The sequence below is a fragment of the Corylus avellana genome, chromosome 6 (assembly GCF_965113065.1).
Source record: "Corylus avellana chromosome 6, dhCorAvel1.hap1.2, whole genome shotgun sequence".
NCBI classification, from domain to species: Eukaryota; Viridiplantae; Streptophyta; class Magnoliopsida; order Fagales; family Betulaceae; genus Corylus; species Corylus avellana.
In genome coordinates this window covers 13,386,728-13,407,245 of record NC_142495.1, presented here as the reverse complement: position 1 = coordinate 13,407,245, position 20,518 = coordinate 13,386,728, and the positions used below count along the sequence as shown (strand labels likewise).

At 36.0% G+C, this 20,518-nt stretch overlaps 1 protein-coding gene across 2 annotated transcripts; it reads left to right on the top strand.

The window, feature by feature from the left end:
- Window positions 1-695: 695 nt before the first annotated feature.
- LOC132188713 (protein STRUBBELIG-RECEPTOR FAMILY 5) lies at window positions 696-19,630 on the top strand. 2 transcript variants are annotated; one of them, XM_059603242.2, is made up of 16 exons: window positions 696-1,024; window positions 6,074-6,206; window positions 6,348-6,419; window positions 6,520-6,585; window positions 7,087-7,158; window positions 7,245-7,316; window positions 9,793-9,864; window positions 9,937-10,002; window positions 10,158-10,220; window positions 10,316-10,626; window positions 10,782-11,056; window positions 11,189-11,460; window positions 15,765-15,885; window positions 17,135-17,271; window positions 17,364-17,520; window positions 17,976-19,630. In XM_059603242.2, exons 1-16 carry the CDS (start codon window positions 937-939, stop codon window positions 18,102-18,104), a joined length of 2,106 nt encoding a protein of 701 aa, XP_059459225.2. In that variant the 5' UTR covers window positions 696-936; the 3' UTR covers window positions 18,105-19,630. The 2 variants fall into 2 exon arrangements, with proteins under 2 accessions (XP_059459225.2, XP_088373597.1); XM_088517471.1 differs by lacking the exons at window positions 17,364-17,520; window positions 17,976-19,630 and having other exon boundaries at window positions 17,116-17,201.
- Window positions 19,631-20,518: the final 888 nt, after the last annotated feature.

The following is a 20,518-nucleotide window of genomic DNA, read 5'->3' as shown; positions in this document are numbered from 1 at the left end:
TGTATTCATAAAAAAATAAAAAAATAATTAAAAAAAAATTGTTATTTTGCTCTGTATTATTTTGTAAATGTTCAGAATTAGATGAGTTTTATTTGTATTAAAATATAATACATATTACACAAATATCATCACAATTTTTTCTAATTTTCTATTAATACTTTAATAATCATAATTCAGATTTTCTATTTACTATTTTTTTTTTCTTTGTACTTCTTTTTGTTTTAAATTAAACATATTAACATATTTTAATTTTTATGGATTAAAATAAAATTAAGTATCTTATGATTGTAATTTTTTTTTTGATTTATAAATTAATGCAATATTTTGTGTAACTATGTTTAGTAATGTACTGATTTATAACTTTAAATGTTTTTTTATTTAAAGAGTTGAAATATATATTTATACGTCTTTTTTAGCATATAATAAAAAGTACAGTGAAGATGCATTTAAATTTTAAAATTAAATTATAATGTTATGAGCTAGTGTAAGTAATGTTAGAAATCATACTTTTGTCCTACTAATATTTCACGCATTGAGGTGATAAAATTTGTTATAATTATATTTCTTTGTCTTTTTGATTCCTTTAAAAAAATAAAAACCAAAAAGAAATAAAGTGGCATCCAAACACGTCCTTAGAAATCAGTTGAAAGAGGCAGGTAGGGGGAGAATAAAGAGGTAAGAGAGTCCGAAAAACGTTGCGAGACTCTCATTCTCTCCTCACCTTTCGCTCTTGACAGTCGCAATGCCACTCTCTCATTCTCAACCATTGTTAGTTGTCAATGTCTTCCTTCTCCTTCCTCTTCCCTCTAATTTTAGCCACCATAACCAACCCAAGAAAACCCATCAAATCTTCAGCAAAAGTATCATCATTTCCTCTTGGGGGGTTTACATTACTTGTTTTCTCTTTCTGGATCCTCATTCTCTTGTTTGGGAAAGATGTGCCACAATAGCATTGTTGTTTTGTGGTATGTTTTATTTGGGGTCCTCACGTCTCCTGTCCATTCCAAGACCGCCTCTCCAGATGGTACGCTTTCTATTTTATTTTCTAGCCTTTTTTTTTTTTTTTTTTTGTTTGACATTTCGATTATGATATAGTTGTGCGATGTTATCTGGGTTTCATTTTCTTTTGATGCTTGCGGTAATTTCAAATGCGAAAGTGGCGATTCTGTTGATATTTGATAGGTCCCAATCAGCGTAACAGAAATATAACTAATATTTAATACAATAGAAAGATGATACACGATACAAATCTCCACTTACGGCTGGAGTATACCACAACACAAACACTATTCATTTTACATGACACACGTTAACTAAAGAAAACTATCTCTACCCATGTTACAAGGATAACTGAAACATAAGGGGTGAATGCTAACTACTTTGGACGTGCGTCTTGCACTTCCTCTCCACATTATGTGTATCAAAATTGTTGTACTTCTATGTATTTTGTTGAATTTATATGACACAAGTTTTTTTTTTTTTTTTTTATAAGTAATAATCCAATCTCATTAAAAGTGTAAGGCGCCTCTTAGTACACATGAGGTATACAAAGGAAACACTTAACTAGAAAGGAAAAAACGAATAAGGAAATCATCAAAACTAATCGACAGAGGGGACACATAAGCTGTAATCCAAAGATACAAAGTATGGTAAAAAGTGGCTAAAATCTCTTCCAAGGTCCTCTCTAAGTGCTCAAAGCTCCTATTGTTTCTTTACCTCCATAAGCACCAAAGAAGGCAAAGAGGTGCTATTTTCCATATTGCAGCACTTCTCAGCCTTCTAGAAGACCACTAACAAGCAAGCGAGTCGACAACCCATCTGGGCATGACACAAGACATCTTGAAGCGACTAAAGCGAGCACTCCACATAGCAAAAGCCACATCGCAATGATGAAGAAGGTGGTCCATAGATTCCCCAGTCTTCTTATACATGCTACATCTGTCTATCACGATAACACACGCTGCTTCTTGAGATTATCCAAGGTAAAGATCTTGCCAAGAGCTGTTGGCCATGCAAAAAAAGCCACCCTTGAGAGAGCTTGAGTCTGCCACACACTCTTCCAAGCGAAATGACTACCATTAGAACAAGCCAAGGAACAGAAGGACTTGACCTTGAATAAAACTTTTTTAGAAGGGACCCACCGCAACTTATCTTTACTACCTTTTCTCACTTTAACTGAATGCAAAACTTGGAGAAAAGAAGCAAAAACGTCCACCTCCTAATCATGAGCCTCTTTAGTAAAGCTCACATTCCACTAATTAGAAATGCCCAAAAACTCCAAATTGTCAGCAATGGAGGTGTCCTTCTCACAAGCAATGCCAAATAGAACTGGAAAAGTTACCTTAAGAGCAACGTCCCCACACCATAGCTCATTCCAAAAGGTAGTCCTAGTTCCATCCCCCACATCGAATCTAGTATAACCTGCAAAAGACTCCCAACCTTTCTGATGCTCTTCCGCAACTCCACCCCAAAAGCTCCTGCTGGCTCGAGAGAGCACCACTCATCCCATAAATTGCTGTATTTGGAGTTCACCGCTACTCTGCACCATGCGTCTCTCTCAATCCCATGGTGCCATAGCCATTTACCTAGCAAAGCACAATTGAACACCCTAGAGTTTTTGATACCCAACCCTTAGAGATCGGAGAGCAAACTTTGGCCTAGCTAACCAGGTGATATTTGAATTCTTCACCTATCCCTCCCCATAAAAAGTCTCATTGGAGCTATTTTATTCGATTGGCCACACTAGTAGGAATGGGGAAAAGAGATAAGAAATACGTAGGCAAGTTGGAAAGGGTACTCTTTATAAGGGTAACCCTGCCACCCTTAGAGAAATACATCATTTTCCAACTAGTCAGCCGATGCTCCATCTTTTCCATAATGCCATCCCAAATAGCCTTAGCCTTGTAAGAAGCCCCTAGCGGAATACCAATATACATGAGGGGTAGAGGGGAAGTCCCACTACCCAAAATGCCAGCCAACTCGTCCACATTATTCACATTACCCACAGGAACCAAAAATGATTTGGATAGATTAACCTTTAAACCAAAAATAACTTCAAAAAATAAGAGCACACATAGAGATCAAAGTTGGCCTCACAAAAAACCAAAGTGTTGTTCGCGAAGAGCAAGTGAGAAATATTTACAACAGGGAGCCTAAATCCCACAGAGAAGCCTAAGAGAAGACCCCTGTCAACAGTATTAGTTATCATTTCACTCAAAGCCTCCACGACTACTACAAATAGAAGAGGAGATAGAGGATCACCCTTCCTCAGGCCATGAGAACTACTGAAAAAGCTAGACGGAGAACCATTAACCATAACGGAGAAGCGTACAGAAGAAATGCAATGCCCTTTCCATGAAACCCAAAACCGCACCTTCTCAACATGTACAAAAAGAACTTCCAGTTGATGTGATCTAAGGCCTTCTCAATATCTAGCTTGCAAAGCACCCCAGGAACACCAAACTTGATACAACTATCTACACATTCGTTGGCAATGAGAACCGAATCCAGAATTTGCCTACCTTGAACAAAAGCATTCTAAGCCTTTGAAATGATCTTCTCTGTAATTTTACTCATTTTGTTAGCAAAAACTTTAGCGATGATCTTGTAAACAAGTCAAGGCTAAGATGTGTGTTTCTCGAGCTTGCCATTTTTGCTAGGGACTCTGAGATGAGTCAGCAAAGTGATAATCAAAGAGTGTGGTAGACGAACTAGTTTTATGGTCAAATGCTCCATAATTGATGTAGGAAAACTAATATGCATCACATGCAAATCATACGCAGTTGAGAGCTTTTCAAAAATCATACTAGGATCATGCATCATAGTTTTGCAAAAATCACAATTTTTCAAAAATCTTTTTTTTTTTTTTTTCCCCAATTAGACAAGAAAAACATGAGTTGTTAATGTAATTTTAGCTTATTTATATTGGCTTTAATGCACTTTCTTGTTAATGTCTTATTTATAAAGTTTGTTTTTATGTTCATAGTCCAAGCTGTTCCAACTTGAGGGGGAGTATTAGGTAGGGGTGTCAACCCAGCCGGTTATAACCGGCCAACTGGCCAATAGCTTTTAAAAGCAGTTGGAAATAACCGGTAATTGGCCCTCCCGGTCCGGTTATCGATTTTCGCATTTTAAACCACCTGGTTATAACTGGTAACCGGGTGTGTATATATATGATATATATTAATATATTTATTTTTTAAAAAGGTAAGTTTGTTTAAATACTTGTTTTTTTAATATATATATATATATATATATATATATATATATATATAATGTTTGTATATACTTGTTTTTCCTTTTTATTGTTTTCTTTGGGTTTGTGGTAGTAAATATTTAGTGTTTAATCTCATAAGAATGAGATTTGTAGTTGATATATGTAGATGTAGTTGTTTAATCTCATTCAAGCTTTTAAAATGAAATTTTAGGGCATTTTTAAACATTGGATTTTCACGCCCAAAATGGCAAAAGCACTGATAGACTAATATAGCTTTTTTTGAGGTTTTTATTTTTTTTGAACCACAACAAAGCCTAGCATATTGGACCAAAAAAGCCTTAATTGTTTTTTGTAAAATGGCCAAAAAAGGCTAAATTAAGCCCAAAAAGTAGGCCCAATACCCAAAATAGCCCAAAATGCCCAATTTTTTAAAGACCCGGTTATCGGTCCGGATAACCAACTACCAACCGGTAATCAGTGGTTATTACATAATCGGGTAACCAATAGCGGGTTACCGGTTTCGGTTTTCTAAATTGACAAACCAGCTACCCCGGTTCCGGTTAGCAATTTTACCTAATAACCATTAACCGGAACTGGGTTGACACCCCTAGTATTAGGGGCCAATTGATATAGCTTTTTTATCCTCCTTTTTACTGTTTACCCAAATATGAGAAATGAAATGCGTTTGTTAAGCCATTGAAATGAGAGAGAATTTTGAAATTGGATATTAGCCACCTAAGAAAATCATTATAGTTGGACTACCAACAACCAATCTAATCTTGACATGTCATAAGAGACCTCTAACATGTTTGTTTTCAATCCTCATAAAACAAAAATAAAGCAAAAAACAAGGAGTTATCAATGCATTATAAGAAGTGGGTTTTAGAAGGAAGCAAAAAGGTTTGGTAGAGAAAAGAAAGGGTTAAAAAATAGGAGTTTCATCTATTGATGTTTAAAGACTTATTAGGATTTGGGAATATTTTGGCCATTGTTATATTTATCTAAGCCTATATAATAAGATGTGTGTGGTAGGCCATGTAACAAGTTGAATAGCCTCCACCTATTGTATCTAAACTGTTCATGCAAACTATAACAATGGTATCAGAACTTTAGATTTAGATCCTTGTTCTAATCACTTTTTTTGTACTATTTTGTCTTTTTTTTTTCCTCTATTTTTTGGTTGAACTTCACACCTTGCTGTTGGTGAGTCTCTCTTTGGCGGCAGAACCGCCCATGTGGGCTTAGCCAATCTTGGTGTTTTCCGGCAAGATCCTATTGACTTTTGGTGTTTTGCGGCAAGATATGACCAGCCTTGGTGTTTGGTTGTGGGTTCCGACCAGTTCTTGTTTTCAGTGAGATCCTACCGACCTTGGTGTTTTGCGATGAGATCCAATTGTCCATTGCAGTTTCCGAGTTACATTGAATTTTTTAGGGATTTCTTTTTTGTAAGTCTTTGTTTTGTGTGCTCCAAGCTATTCCACCTTGAGGGAGAGTGTTAGAGTTTGTTTTTCTTGGCATTTTTGTTTGTTTGTTTCTTCCAAGCTAGACTTATATGATATATATGTTTCAGCTTGAGGGGGAGTGTTAAAAGAGTTATTAGGGTTTATAAGCCATTAGTGTTTAGGAATATTTTGGTCATTGATATATTTTTGTAATCCTATATAACAAGATGTGTGTGGTAGGCTACGTAACAAGTTGTATAGCTTCCACCTTTTGTATCTAAATCGTTCATGCAAAACTATAACAATTTAATTCATTGTTATTGAGACCAAGTTTCTTTTCTTTGAAAGAAATGAAATGGATAATTATATACCTTTGAAAGTGAAGATCCTGATGTTTGCTAACTATATTTTGCAGTCTCTGCCCTTAATGTGATGTATAGCAGCTTAAAATCTCCTTCACAACTTACTGGCTGGAAGTCGAGTGGGGGTGACCCTTGTGGTGACTCCTGGGAAGGGATCAAATGCTCTGGCTCATCCGTAACTGAAATGTATTAACCTTTTTTGTAATATCTGTTGATAATTGCATTCATCTAAATCCACCTTGTTGAGAGAAGTTATTGTTTAACTATTTTATGTAATGTGCTTAAATTTTCTAACTTGGAACCTTGTTTCTATTATAAAATATGCAGAAACTTATCTGGCCTTGGACTCACTGGATCAATGGGCTACCAGCTTTCGAGCTTGACATCTGTCACTCGCTTGTAAGGCCTAGTTTTAAAAGATATGCATCTTTTATGCTAAACTTTCTATTTCTTAGACAGAAATTCACCTGAAAGCAAATCATTTGTTTGTCTAGTACAGTGATTTAAGCAGTAACAACCTCAAGGGTGATATACCATATCAGCTCCCTCCTAATGCAATTAACATGTAAGTCAGCTAACAAATGACTCATATACCAATAGTAAATTATACTCAAGAGATATATTGTGACACCATGAATGATGTGTTTTCTGCATTACTCTTTTGGTTTGTGAACATAATTTGATGGTCTTCTGCAATGGTCTTTTGAAGTTTTACACTGTTCCCCTAGATTCATTTTATTAATTTATATTCTTTTATTTCTTTTGATCTGTTTGTTGTTTTTCACTGATCTTCACAAAGGAGTGGAATAGTTAAGTCTAATTTTAGTCATTGGATTAGGTTTCATTTGCAATTCCTTTGGTATTGCTTTAATTGGTGACCCTGGTGGCTTGTGCAATGAACTTAGTGATTGCGTTTGGTGTCAAATGTGACAATTTACATATTGCTTGAAGAAATTATGTACAACTTTATATGTTAAGATCAAGACATTAGCCTTTGAGAACTTTCTTCTGAATAATTAGCTTCTTCTTATTATATTGATATTCACCTTATGAACTTGATGTGTAGAGATCTGTCTCAGAATGACTTCACTGGTGGTGTGCCTTATTCGATTTCTCAGATGACTGACCTTGAATACCTGTATGAATTTGTTCCTGTTTTCACACACACACACACACACACATATATATATATTGCCCTTTCTCATTTCTTTGTGGTGTGTGCAGAAAGCTTGGTCATAATCAGCTTAATAACCAGTTGAGTGATATGTTTGGAAAACTTTCAAAACTGAAAGAGCTGTAAGTATTGCTAACATGGCAGAAAAGGTCTTCTCTTTTCCCTTTTTTTTTTTTTTAAAATTTTTTTCTTTCTTTCTTCTGTATGCATTGCATTATCTTGTTTACTGTAAACAACTTTACGCATTCATGGTCTTGCATTGAATATGAATTAAGCTGGTTTCTGGCTTGTCACGCAAATTTTTTGTACGTGCTTAAGTCTCTCTATTTGGTACATTGCAAACTTTTATTTTACTTTTGTAGAGGGCTTTTCTAATTTCTCAAGTTCATTATAAGATCAAATGCCTTCATACTCTTCAAAATTATTTCCATGCACAAAAATGTATGATATAAGTGTGAATTGTATGACTAAATTTGAAATTTATTCCAATGGTTTCTAGCATTGTATGACTTCTTATGTTTTGAAAAAACTAATGCTTGGAGGAGCTCACGGGATTTTTCTTCTTTACTCTTGTCACTTGGATGGCTGCTTAGCTTGCTCTATAAGTGATTAGTTTTTCGGATTTTCTTGTTCTTTTTTCTTTTCCGGCATTCTCTTGTATGTTTACTGTGTATTAAGGTTGTGCCCTTCTGCTCTTTTTGGTATATACAACATTATTTATCAAAAAAAAAAAAGGGGGGGGAGGGGGGGGGGGGGGAGGAAACTCATGAAGAAGAGTTCTTTATGATCTTGCCTTGGTTAAAGGACAAGAAGGACCCAAAAGCCAGAGTTAAAGCAGTGACTGCCAATTTTTACTATCACTATCCTGATAAGCATCATAATAGGTTTAAAGCTGAAATTAGAAGAAAGAAGTTAAAGCGATTAGTAGTAAATGGTTGATAGTAATACTTAGAAATTTTGCAATATGGTTGTTACACTTAGTAGGGATTTCTTAAGTTGGCACCATGAACTCTTTCTATTGAGTTATTGAATCTAGCTAGAAAATGGGAAATGGATAATAATATCTGGGGGTTGTATGGCGTGGAGAAACACCCCTCAGAAGTTTTTTAACCTAGATCCATGCATGCATTGCAAGAAAGATGGAAGTTAACCTCTTCAAGAAGACCGCAGGATAGGAGGTGCAATTATTGCTTAACGCTCAGAATCAGTCATCTATTGACTATTGATTGTTCATTCTCTTTCTAGAATTAGGTTGGTTGATTTACAAACTCATTTCTTTGTGACTTTTGGTCTATTTGGAAAAAAAGTTATAGGAGATTTCCAGACAGATTATGTTCAAAAAGGTGAATGGTATTATTGTGATTTTGGTTTTCTAGCCTAGCTTATGCAAGGAGGTCACATATCTTTTATTTTGAAAGACAATTGATGTCCTCTTGCACCTTGTGATATGTAGTAATCTTAGAGGTCTTTTTGCTCTTCCTGACTCCTCTCATTTCATTTACCCCAAAGTTTGCATCCTCATGTTTAATAAGGTTAAAATTATTGCAATGACATAATTTATCCTTTCTAATTTTTTTTTTTTTTCTTTTATAGAAATTTATTGAGATGTTTTTCTTTCTTGTATTACTGGGGATAAGCAATATATATCTGCAACTATGTATGAGTGAAAAAAGTTGTGTTGGTTAGTGTGGATCTTAACAACCCTCTAACATCCTCCCACATCCTAATCAGGCTTCCCTTCATGTATTAATTGTCTAACATGTTTTATTACATTTCTTAATTCAATCCAGTAGACATGCCTCTTTATTTTTATCCCATTTGAAAATTTTCTCTTTCTTCCAAATCTTTTTTTTTTTTTGAAATTCAATTCGGCAACGCTAATGGCTACCCTACTAGCTTTTTTTGTTACTTATCAAACTAAAGGTCTTTTGTAAGAACATGTTCTTGCACCATTTTATCAAGTCCTATTAGTTGGCTTGATTAACATTAAAATTGTGCTTCTTGGTTTGAGGAATAGAAAGGAAGCAAGAAGATAGAGTTGCAGCATGAGAGTGGAGTGACATTCTTGAGTTTGCTATTTGACTGCATTTGATTCTTCTTCTTTTTTTTTTTTTTGTGATTTGTAATGCATGATAAGATCAAAAAGGCCATCTATGATAATGCTCCCCCTCGAGTTGGTTGATGTAGTTTACCTTCCTACAAAGTTTTGTCACTTAATAAGAATTACAAATAAGAATTCTATTGTGAGACTAATAATTGGCTTATCATTTATTTTTACGAATCAATAAGTATTGCTATGTTCTAATGGCTTCTTTATTGAACTTCATTGTTACATCACCAGTTATCCTAAAAGTTTAAGCTTATAAGAAATAGTGAATTTAGTTATTTAATTAAATATTTTAACACTACCCTCATGTCTTTAAGTAAAACACAACATCTGAAATATTTAAATTGAAATAAGGGGTAAACTATAGGATAAAAATTCGAACTCAAGACTTCTACTATGATACCATGTTAATTCACTAGTTATTTTAAAAGTTTAAGCTGATGAAAAATTATGAATTTAATCATATAATTAATATTGTAACTTTCTTACAGGGACCTTTCCTACAACTCACTGTCTGGCAATTTGCCTCAGAGTTTCAAATCACTCTCAAGCCTCAAAAAATTGTAAGAAGCAATTCATTTTAAATTTAGATCATTGAAGTTCCTTGCTGCTAACTTCCTTATATTTTCTTACAGAAATTTGGAGAACAATCAATTCAATGGTCCAATTAATGTCCTTGTTGATCTTCCCCTTACTGATTTGTAAGGAGATCTCCACTTCATGTTTATTATTCAAGAGTTTATAATCAGACTTTTCAATTTGAGATTTAGTTTATCCTTTTAGTTGACAATGGCTACAGGCACTCATAGATCACTGGGTGTTTTAGAACTTCATTAAACCATTATAATGTTGGCAGGAATGTTGAAAACAACCAATTTACTGGCTGGATTCCCAATGAATTAGAGAATATAAACTTAGAGTGAGTTCTGTATTCAAATTAATTTTGTATATTTGAGGATGCATTGCTTAAGTTGTTCGTTTTTTTTCCTGAGTTTGTGATTATCTATATTGAAGAACTGGAGGGAACTCCTGGTCATCTGGCGCTGCTCCTCCTCCTCCCCCTGGTGCAAAACATCATGCTAATCGACACCCAACCAATAATGGTGATGGTAAGTCTGTCAAGGGTGGAGTGGCAATAGCCGGAATAGCTATGGGTGTACTGGTGGTAATTGGGATTCTAATTACTCTTTTTTCAAGAAGAAAGTCTTCTCCTTCTTCAAATTTCCTTGATGAAGAGAGGATTAGCCAGCGTAGATCATTTACCCCCCTTGCATCTCAGGAATTATCCCAAGACTTGCGAGCTGACATAAGCAAAAGCTTCAAAGGTAGTTTTTTTTCTTTTTTTTTTTCTTTTCTTGGGAGATTCACTATAGTAGGCTTCAAAGGTTGTCTTAATCATTTTGCTTAAGTCTCCCTTTGGGGCCAGTTACTTATCAAAAATGACTACAATTAAATTGTTTGGATGATATAATGGTGACAGAGCTTCAGCCATTGGATCGGTGTGCTTCAGTTGATATCAAGTCTTTGCAAAAGTCTCCTTCAATTGGTCCTAAGCATCCACCTTATGATTTGAAGCGATCATATGATGAAAATGAGTTTACAAACCGTTTGAATGCCCGAAGAAGCACCTCCCTTCATGCTACATCTTACTCCTTGCCAGATTTACAGCTTGCTACCGTTAATTTCGCAACAGGCCGCATTCTTGGTGAAGGATCTATTGGACGTGTTTATCGAGCTAAATATGCTGATGGGAAGGTATTTTGTGCTTGGTTATTATATTTCCTACTTTTATTGAAAAGCTACAATCCCAATTCCACTAAAAATAATGTGCTTTGAGGAGAAGGTGAATTTGATGTTTTAGTAATTAGATCTACTCATATTTTTTAGGTTTTAGCTGTGAAAAAGATTGACTCCTCACTTTTTCAAGGAGGGCGATCAGAAGAATTTGCAGAAATTGTTTCTAACATCTCCAAGCTTCACCATCCAAACCTTGCAGAACTTGTTGGATACTGTTCAGAACAAGGCCATAACATGTTAATTTATGAGTATTTCAGGAATGGGTCACTTCACGAGTTCTTGCACATGTCAGATGACTATAGCAAACCACTAACTTGGAACACAAGAGTCAGAATTGCATTGGGCACTGCTCGTGCTGTTGAGTAAGTCAACTTATATACTACTTTTTGGATGAATTCTATTATTTTTTGGGTTAAATTCACTTTACCCCCTAAAGTTTCAGAGGTTTTTTAATTCGAACCCCAATGTTTAAAAATTGGCAATGTACCCCCTAATGTTTTAAAAATTTTCAATTCAGACCTTCTGTTACTAATTTCGTCTAATTGGACGGAAATCATCCCACGTTCATCTCGCATGGGATTTTGATACCCTCTATTCCAATTTTGCCCTCATTAAAACTTATGAAATTATGTAATTACCTCAATTTCATAGTTTTTAATGAGCGTAATTTTGTAATTTCATAAGTTTTAACGAGGAAAAAATTGGAATAGTGGGCATCAAAATCCCATGTGAGACGCATGTAGGATGATTTCTATCCAATTAAACAGAAATTAGTAATGGAGGGCGTGAATTGAAAATTTTTGAAACATTACATTGCCAATTTTTAAACATTGGGGTTCGAATTGAAACACCCCTAAAACTTCAGGAGGATAAGATGAATTTTTCCCTTCTTTTTTTGTTGTGAAATAAGAGCAAATAATATCAATTATTGCATGTAAAATCCCTTTAGGAATGTGAATGTTTCTTGTGCACCTAGATACTCCATAAATTTATGTGTTCCTTAATGATTCCTATGAACAATACATTTCTTTTTTCTTTTTTTCTTTTTTTTTTTTTTCTCATTTTTTAGTCGCAAGCCATTAATTCCAATGTCTAATTGGTAGCCTCATTGAATTTAGCCTTCTGAAGATTTAAAATCCCATAATGTGGAATTTTAGACACATCCCTGTATGCAATTTTTTTTTTCTCAAGTTTGCCTCATAATGCATATTAGTGTGAATATGCACTAATTGATCAAGGTTTATAAGGGCGTCAACTGATTAAGTTTAACAAGACAACTAACTAATGTGAGCTTTGCTAGAGCAACTCATGATTGGGATGTGGATGTCTTTGCCTTGTTTTTTAGGGTATTGTATTTAGTGAGAGAGACAAAGGTGAGGACAAGCTATGGTGGGTCCCTTCAAAAGAGGATTGTTTAGTATTAAATCCTTCTATAGTGTCATGTGTTGTAATGATGGCTTCCATTTCCCTTTGAAGCGTTTTTGGCGAACTAAGGTTTCGTTGAGGGTGGCCTTTTTTGCTTGGCTGGCAGCCTTAGGAAAGATCCTTACCATGGACAACCTTAGGAAACAGCATGTCATTGTAGTTGATAGGTGTTACATGTGTAAAAGGAATGGGGAGTCTGTAAACCATCTTCTTCTCCATTGTGAGGTTCCTTGTGCTGTTTGGAATGTTTTTTTAAGTCGATTTAGGCTGTCTTGGGTTATGCCTAAACTAGTAGTCAACTTGTATGCCTGTTGGTGGACTGCCGGCAGTACTGGGAGTGTTCTTGTGTGGAAGATAGAGCCTTCGTGCCTGTTGTGGTGTCTATGGAGGAAAATGAATGACAGAAGTTTTGAGGACCTTTATGTGACTTTAAGTTTTGGGAAGTACTGAAATATGATATTATGGCTGTTTTTTCTGAATTCCATAGTCGACTACAATTTGAGAAGAGTTGATGCAACTTTTGTTTCTCTGATTCCAAAAAAGGTAGGCGTTGTGGAGGTGAAGCATTTTTTGCCTATTAGCCTAGTTGGTGGGGTGTATAAAATCATATCCAAGGTTCTCACCACTAGGTTTAAGTCAGTTTTGGGATATATTATTTCCAATTCACAGGATGCCTTCATTGTAGGTCGCCAAATTTTAGATTCAATGCTTATTGCTAATGAATGTTTGGATAGTCTTCTTTGATTGGGGGAAGCCAGGGTACTATTGAAATTGGATTTGGAAAAAGCGTATGATCATGTCAATTGGGATTTCTTGCTTTATTTGCTTAAGTGATGTGGTTTTAGGGAGAAATGGCGGGCTTCGATATAGTTTTGTATTTATACAGTGAGATTTTCCATACTTGTAAATGGAACTACTTCAGGTTTTTTTAATAGCTCTCATGTGATACGGCAGGGGGATCAACTCTCGCCACTTTTGTTTGTGGTGATTATGGAGGCTTTGAGCCAGATGTTGACTACGATAATGGATGAGGGTCTCTTGATAGGGTTTTCAGTGGGGTCCATGAATAATGAAGCCTTGGTAGACACTAATCTTTTGTGGTGTGCAATCCGATCAAATTCGACACTTGCGATTTATTTTCTTATGTTTTGAAGCAGTGTTGGGTTTGAGAATCAATTTAGGCAAATTAGAACTTGTTCCTATATGAGAGGTGGAAGATGTCGAAGATCTGGCTCATATACTTGAGTGTTGAGTCGCTTCTTTGCCTATGATGTATTTGGGTTTTCCGCTTGGAACCTCTTATAAGGCCACCTCTATTTGGAATGGAGTTATTGAGCAAATGGAATGTCAGTTGGCTGGTTAGAAGAAACTTTATTTGTCTAAAGGTGGTCAGTTGACTTTGCTTAAAAGTACTCTTTCCAACCTACCTACATATTACTTATCACTATTTCCTATTCTAATGGGAGTGGCTAATAGGCTAGAGAGATTCCAAAGGGATTTCCTTTGGGGTGGTATTGGGGTAAAATTCCGTCTAGTAAATTGGAAGAAGATATGCACGCCGATAAAAGCGGGAGAGCTAGGAGTTCGAAATTGCTTCAATTTAATCAAGCCTTATTGGGAAAGTGGTTGTGGCGGTATGCTTTGGAAAGAGAGGCCTTATGGAGATTGGTGATCGAAGCTAAATTTGAGAGTATGAGGCGTGGTTGGTGTTCAAAGGAGGTTATGGGGACATTTGGAGTGGGCCTTTGGAAACACATTAGAAGGGGTTGGGATAATTTTTCCAACTTTGTTCGCTTTGAGGCTGGGGTTGGGTTTAAAGTAAGTTTCCAGCTTGATATTTGTTGTGGGGATAGACTGTTGAAGGAAGTTTTTCCGACTTCATTTACTATTGCTAGGCACAAAGACATGTTGGTGGGGGATACTTTTCAATGTCAAGATGGAGTTCTTCAATGGAATGTCCTTTTTATGCGGCCAGTCCAGCATTGGGAGATGGAGCTGATACTCTCCTTCAAGCGACAGTATTCTTTCAAGTTACGTCATTGAGAGGGGGATTGGTTAGGATGGAGCCCGTCCAAAAGGGGTCAGTTTGAAGGGAAGCTGTTCTATAAAGTGTTAACTAGCCAGGATAGTCCTACATTTCCATGGAAGAGTATTTGAGGAGTAAACCTCCTTCGAGGGTGGCATTCTTTGTGTGGATAGCAGCCTTAGGGAAAATATTGACGCATGATAATTTGCAAAAGAGGAATGTTGTGGTGGTTGAGAGTGTTGTATGTGTAAGAAGAGTGGGGAGTCCGTTGATCACCTATTGCGAAATTGCAGGCGAACTCTGGAGTTACATTCTTACATTTTTTGGGCTAGAGCGGGTTATGTCGAGACAGGTAATGGATTTGTTCACACGTTGTGGTGGGTTGGTTGGGTGTGGTCTAGCTAAGGAAGTGTGGAGGCTAGTTCCATTGTGTTTTATGTGGTGTATCTTGTGTAAGAGGAATGGTCGGCTCTTTGAAGACATAGAGAATTTGTCAGTAGAGCTGTAGAAGTCTATGGTGAACCGCTATCCATATATTGGATGTTTCTACTTTTGCAAATTTTTTGAATTTATTTTCTTCTTCTTCCTATTAGGGGTTTTCTTGTATGTATATTCCCTGTGTACTAGGGTTGCGTGCTCTGCGCTTTATTAATGATATGAAATTACGTATAAAAAAAGAAGTTATTATGATTTTTCTTGTTCTTTTTATTCGTGGAAGTGAATTTGAGGTTACTTTGGATCAGGTCTGGTTAATTTGCTTAAAAAAAATAAATCTAGCCAAATACATTTAATTACTTACATACTTTAAACAAATACAATGAATGTTAAAGGTCAACCATCACTTTCATAACCTTCCTTTAGTTTTTAACTTGTTAACATTTTACCAACTTAGTGTTTAGATACTTGTCAAAATCGACTTAATGATGGGTTTGGCTAATTTCGTCCTGATTTGGATTCATACAACTTGCTTTTACAATTAGTGTGCACAAAAGTTCATATATATTTTCTTGTAATATGAGCTTTTTAGTCAGTATAGGTTGGAGTGGCCTACATTGGATTCATACGAAGCAGTGACAATGATCACAACCATTTTCAATTGGTTAATATAGTTGTTGAATTACATTCTTGCTGTCAAAGCCAAAAGGGATTTTTGTTTTATCATGAATGCCACTAATTTTATTCAACTAATTCTTTGGACATCATTTATGCATCTAGGTACCTCCATGAGGTCTGTTCTCCATCCTTACTTCACAAGAACATCAAGTCATCCAATATATTGCTCGATACTGAACTCAATCCTCGTCTCTCAGACTGCGGCTTGGCAACCTTTCATCAGGTCACTATTTCTGGAAATATGTTATATCCTCTTATCCTAATAATGTTTTGTATAAGATTTGATTTGAACTCCTAATAGTACTTGCATTTACCAATTATACCTGAAGCTGGTTTGCATTATGAAAGTAAAAGCTAGGTCTGCCAAAGGAGTGGGCTGTGATTTAAATCACACCCTGTTTAGCTAGATCTTGTGCAACATTATGATGTGGTGATCTATTGAATATGGGGATAGTTCTACGAGCACAACAGATGTCCCCACTTGGTTTGTGAGTATGTTTCTAGAAATGGAATATAGGTTAAACAGATTGGTTGTTATATGATCATATCAATCCATGTTTTTGGGTTACATCAAACTTGGAAAGTTTCTTAAGTGATCTTAGACTAGAATCAGCCAATCTTCTCTAAAGTCAACCTCTTCATGGGCTTAATTGTAGATGTTCATAATTACTATATACCCAGTATTTTTGGGTGTTTATAAGTGTACCTAGTTTTGTACTGTTACTATCATGCTCTTATGCAATACCAATAGGAATACAGAAGTCTATATCGTAGTTATTCTTGCAAAAAAGATCTCACGGTGACTAAGGCTTCATGGAAACCGTTTTGTAAAATGACATCTGCCTTTGGTTTGTAGATTGGCTCAAAAGAAAAGGAGCCAGCCCTGCAGTTCATTCTAAGGGCCTACATCAACAAGCTTTGAGGTTTTATAAAAAAAATTAAACTATAGTGGTTTCTTATTCGTTAATAATGAACTGCTTAAATTTTGCTCACTTTTGATAAATAGTGTAAGGATTTGGTCAAGGATATGTAAATCAAGCTTAGATGAATGTATCAACAACCATAGCAGATGCAACAGGGATAGCACTGTGCCTCATTAGGTCAAGATTACTGTCTTGTGTTGATAGAAGGCATTGGATTTAGTGGAAACCTTTATGTGCACCAAGAATACAAACTTGCTAATATCAATGTGAAGTGAATCCTGTTCCCTTTTGACACCAAAGTTTCATGGGTGTTCTCTAAAAGCTGTGTTGTTTGTCAATATTTTTGGTTCATGTACTGATTTTATAATTAGATCACAATATAAATAGAGTTCCATAAATGTCCAAGTATGGTTTTGATGTACAATGCCAATCAATTGAATTATTTTGTTCTGCTTCAAGGTACTATGTTGTGTCATTTGTTGTTTCAAGTTTAACAATAATAAATCTATTATGTTTATTTCTTTATGAAGAAGTAACTTTTCTTTATAGCGCACTAGCCAAAACCTTGGGGTTGGATATAATGCTCCAGAGTGCACAAAACCTTCTGCCTACACAATGAAAAGTGATGTTTACAGTTTTGGGGTGGTCATGTTGGAATTATTGACAGGGCGGATGCCTTTGGACAGGTAGATTACATGGTTGATTCAATCTTTCATTCACAAAGTTGATTTATGCAATCCCCACATCTCAAATACTGTTGTTGCTCTCTTCTTTTTAGTTCAAAACCAAGACCCGAACAATGCCTTGTACGATGGGCCACCCCACAACTCCATGACATCGACGCATTGGGAAAAATGGTTGACCCAGCCTTGCGTGGGCTGTACCCTCCCAAGTCACTCTCACGATTTGCTGATATTATTGCCCTCTGTGTTCAGGTGAGAACCACCCCTTTCCCTCTCTCTAAAAGCCTGCTCATCAAGAAAATATAGTAGGCATGTCAATGAAGTTGAAGTTGCACATGAAGATAGAATGGAGAATCAATCATGCACTTGCACATAGCTTGGATCTTGTTTTCTTTCATATTTTTCACTCTATACCAAGGTGATTGTAGAGGATTAGACATCTTGCGGGCCCTAGTCTTGCTTGGCTTTGGGCTAACTTGGATTTTACGTCATCCATCAATCTTAATTAGTAGGCAAGGTGCAACAAAGGTTCAATGCCAAGTGTCAACTCAATTTTCTCTAAAATGATCTTTGTATTGAAAATGTTGGAAATGGCAAAAGGGTTAATGCTTGATGAGCACTTAGCAAACTATGTGGCTGGTGCTTTTTGTTTCATGATTGATTTATCTTCTAACTGTTCTAACATTTTTACTTGATCTTTGTATCAGTCGGAGCCTGAATTTCGGCCACCAATGTCAGAGGTTGTGCAGGCATTGGTCAGGTTAGTCCAGCGGTCAAGTATAAACATGAGAGATGATCTTGGGGTTTCTCGTCGGATGGATGACTATGACTATTAGTGATTTATGCTCAGAATATTGTATATACATATATGTTATTAGATAGATTCAGGGCAAGGAGAGTATTTTTCTTTTTGCATTTTCCCGGCATGGATATTTCTGGTAATAGATATGTGATCTGAAAATTTTCCCAAACCTTGAAGACTTTTATATGTCCTCTTTCTATGACACCTACTAGGGTTATGGCTATTTGATGTCAATTTTCTTTGAGATGATCCATCACACTTCCAGATATTTTCGTAGATGTAGTGCAAGTAAATTTTTTCCCCTAAATAATAGTATTATTTTGGAGAAAATAAACTTTATCCCTGGAAGTATCCACCTATTTTCATTTTGGAGCTCCAAAATGTATTTGACATTGGCAAAAAATATCATCCTTCAGTTTTGTGAGTCACTTTGGATAGAAATGAAGCCACACTCGATGCACGTGACTTTTTCAAAATAAACATGCTAATATTGCCCCTCAATCATGTGTGCCTTTTCATAACCCCTTTATTATGCATTTTGAAAGTGACAAAGCCTTTTATCACTCGAAAACATAACCTAGGGTTATAAAGTTTTCAAAAACAACCATCATCCTACTCAAGATGGAACTGTCAGGCACTCCTACAAACTTCGACTCTACAAGGGGAGGGTTAGGTAGGACACTTTGTTATTGCGAGTGTTTGGCTTGTGTTATAACGTCCTACACCCATCAAAATTTCAGTAGAAGGTTTATGAAATGCGAGAATTACAAGGTAAGTCCCAAACTGACATTACCTTCAGTATATATTTTATGATGGGTATTTTGAAGATATGTGATGGGTGTGTCGCAGATTTGTGTTGGGTGTGTCGTGGATCTGAGTATTTTCGATACTATGCTCAATTTTCTATCTCTTTCTTGAGAAAATAAATTGTTGTTGTTAGATAAAATGACAAGGTCTAATTGCGAATTAGCCTATTGTATATTTATGTGTTTGGAATCTTGAAATCAGCGAGTTTTTTTAGTCATTGACTTCGTATGTGTTAAAACAGGCGTGTGATGTTTAGTGTTAGTGTTTTTTTTTAGGGTTTTGCAGATAAATCAAGTGTTTGGTTTTTGGGAATGGATTGATCCTAAAATGTATGAACATGGAGAGGGTGGTAGCTCTTTTGCAGCAAAAGCATCTATGTTTGATTGAAAAAGCTGAAAGATATCGTATAATGGTTGAAACTGAAGTTAGGAAGTTGAAGTCAAAGACGGAGATTGAAAATGTTGCCCTTTGCAAAGAAATCAAGATTGGGGAGATCAATTACCAAGCAATGACGAAGAATTATCATACAATAACTGCATGTGCATGGATATTGATTGTATTTGGTTATGACTGTAACAACTTCAAAGGGTGTATTTGAAGTCAGACATGACCATATGATGTTACCCTGAAGTGTGCATGCGCTTCCTTTTGTTGACCTTTATTTTATTTGTAGGGAAATTATGATTTTAAAACTTTATGTCTACAAACATACGTATTGTAATGTATGTGCACATGGTGCTTTGTTGTTTTGTATATGATGACTGATGTATTTTTGTGCACATGGTTCTTTGTAATGTAATGAAGTGTAATGTAATGAAGTATGTCTACTTATGATATTTGTTGATGCACAGTTTTCCGAGGAGTAACGTGGCACACTTTCTGGGTAATGTCATGGTGTCCTAGGATGCGTTGGGCTACACACAGAGCAAACAAGAGGATTAGAGTCCCTAGTGGTGTTCCGACAGGAAAACTCCAATGCCTAAGTCAATAATCTAACAGAGAGTGTATAAGCAACAGAAAAGCTAGAAAGCGAGAATTGCGATTACCCTGGTGTTGAGAGGTGACTTGCATTTTATAGGCTTGGAGTGGAGTTTGATTTCCTGTATGCCTCAGCTCCCTTATCCCTCAATATATGTTGTGCAGTTATTTAAGAAGGATAGGGTTTGTTAGCCACTCCATGATCTTAGTAGTCTAAGATCATGGGATAAGCGATATGGCTAATAGTTTGGCGCTAGATAGGAATGCCCAAGTAGTCCTCGGTCAGACATGTATAGCTTAGGCGCTGACAGCTGGTCTACTTCTTGATGAGTGTAGATAGCTGTTTGAATTTGAATGATTGTCTATCCCGTTTGTATAGGGATAGTTGATATCTACCATGTGAGTTGACCGATCTATCCTCAGTATAAGACTATTATACCCTGTAGCTCGATCAACAGTTAGGCTGGACTGACCGAGCCTTCACGTGGGCTTAGTCTTATCGAGTTTTGACAAACCTTTAGAACCCAAGGCCTGTTGGGCCTTACATGGCCGATCCATGACCCAACAATACTAATGAAGTTGGTGTAAGTAAATTCAATGAATGTTGAAGATGATATTAATGAAGGTCGTTTAAGGCCTCAACAATAATTTTCAGTCAATTTC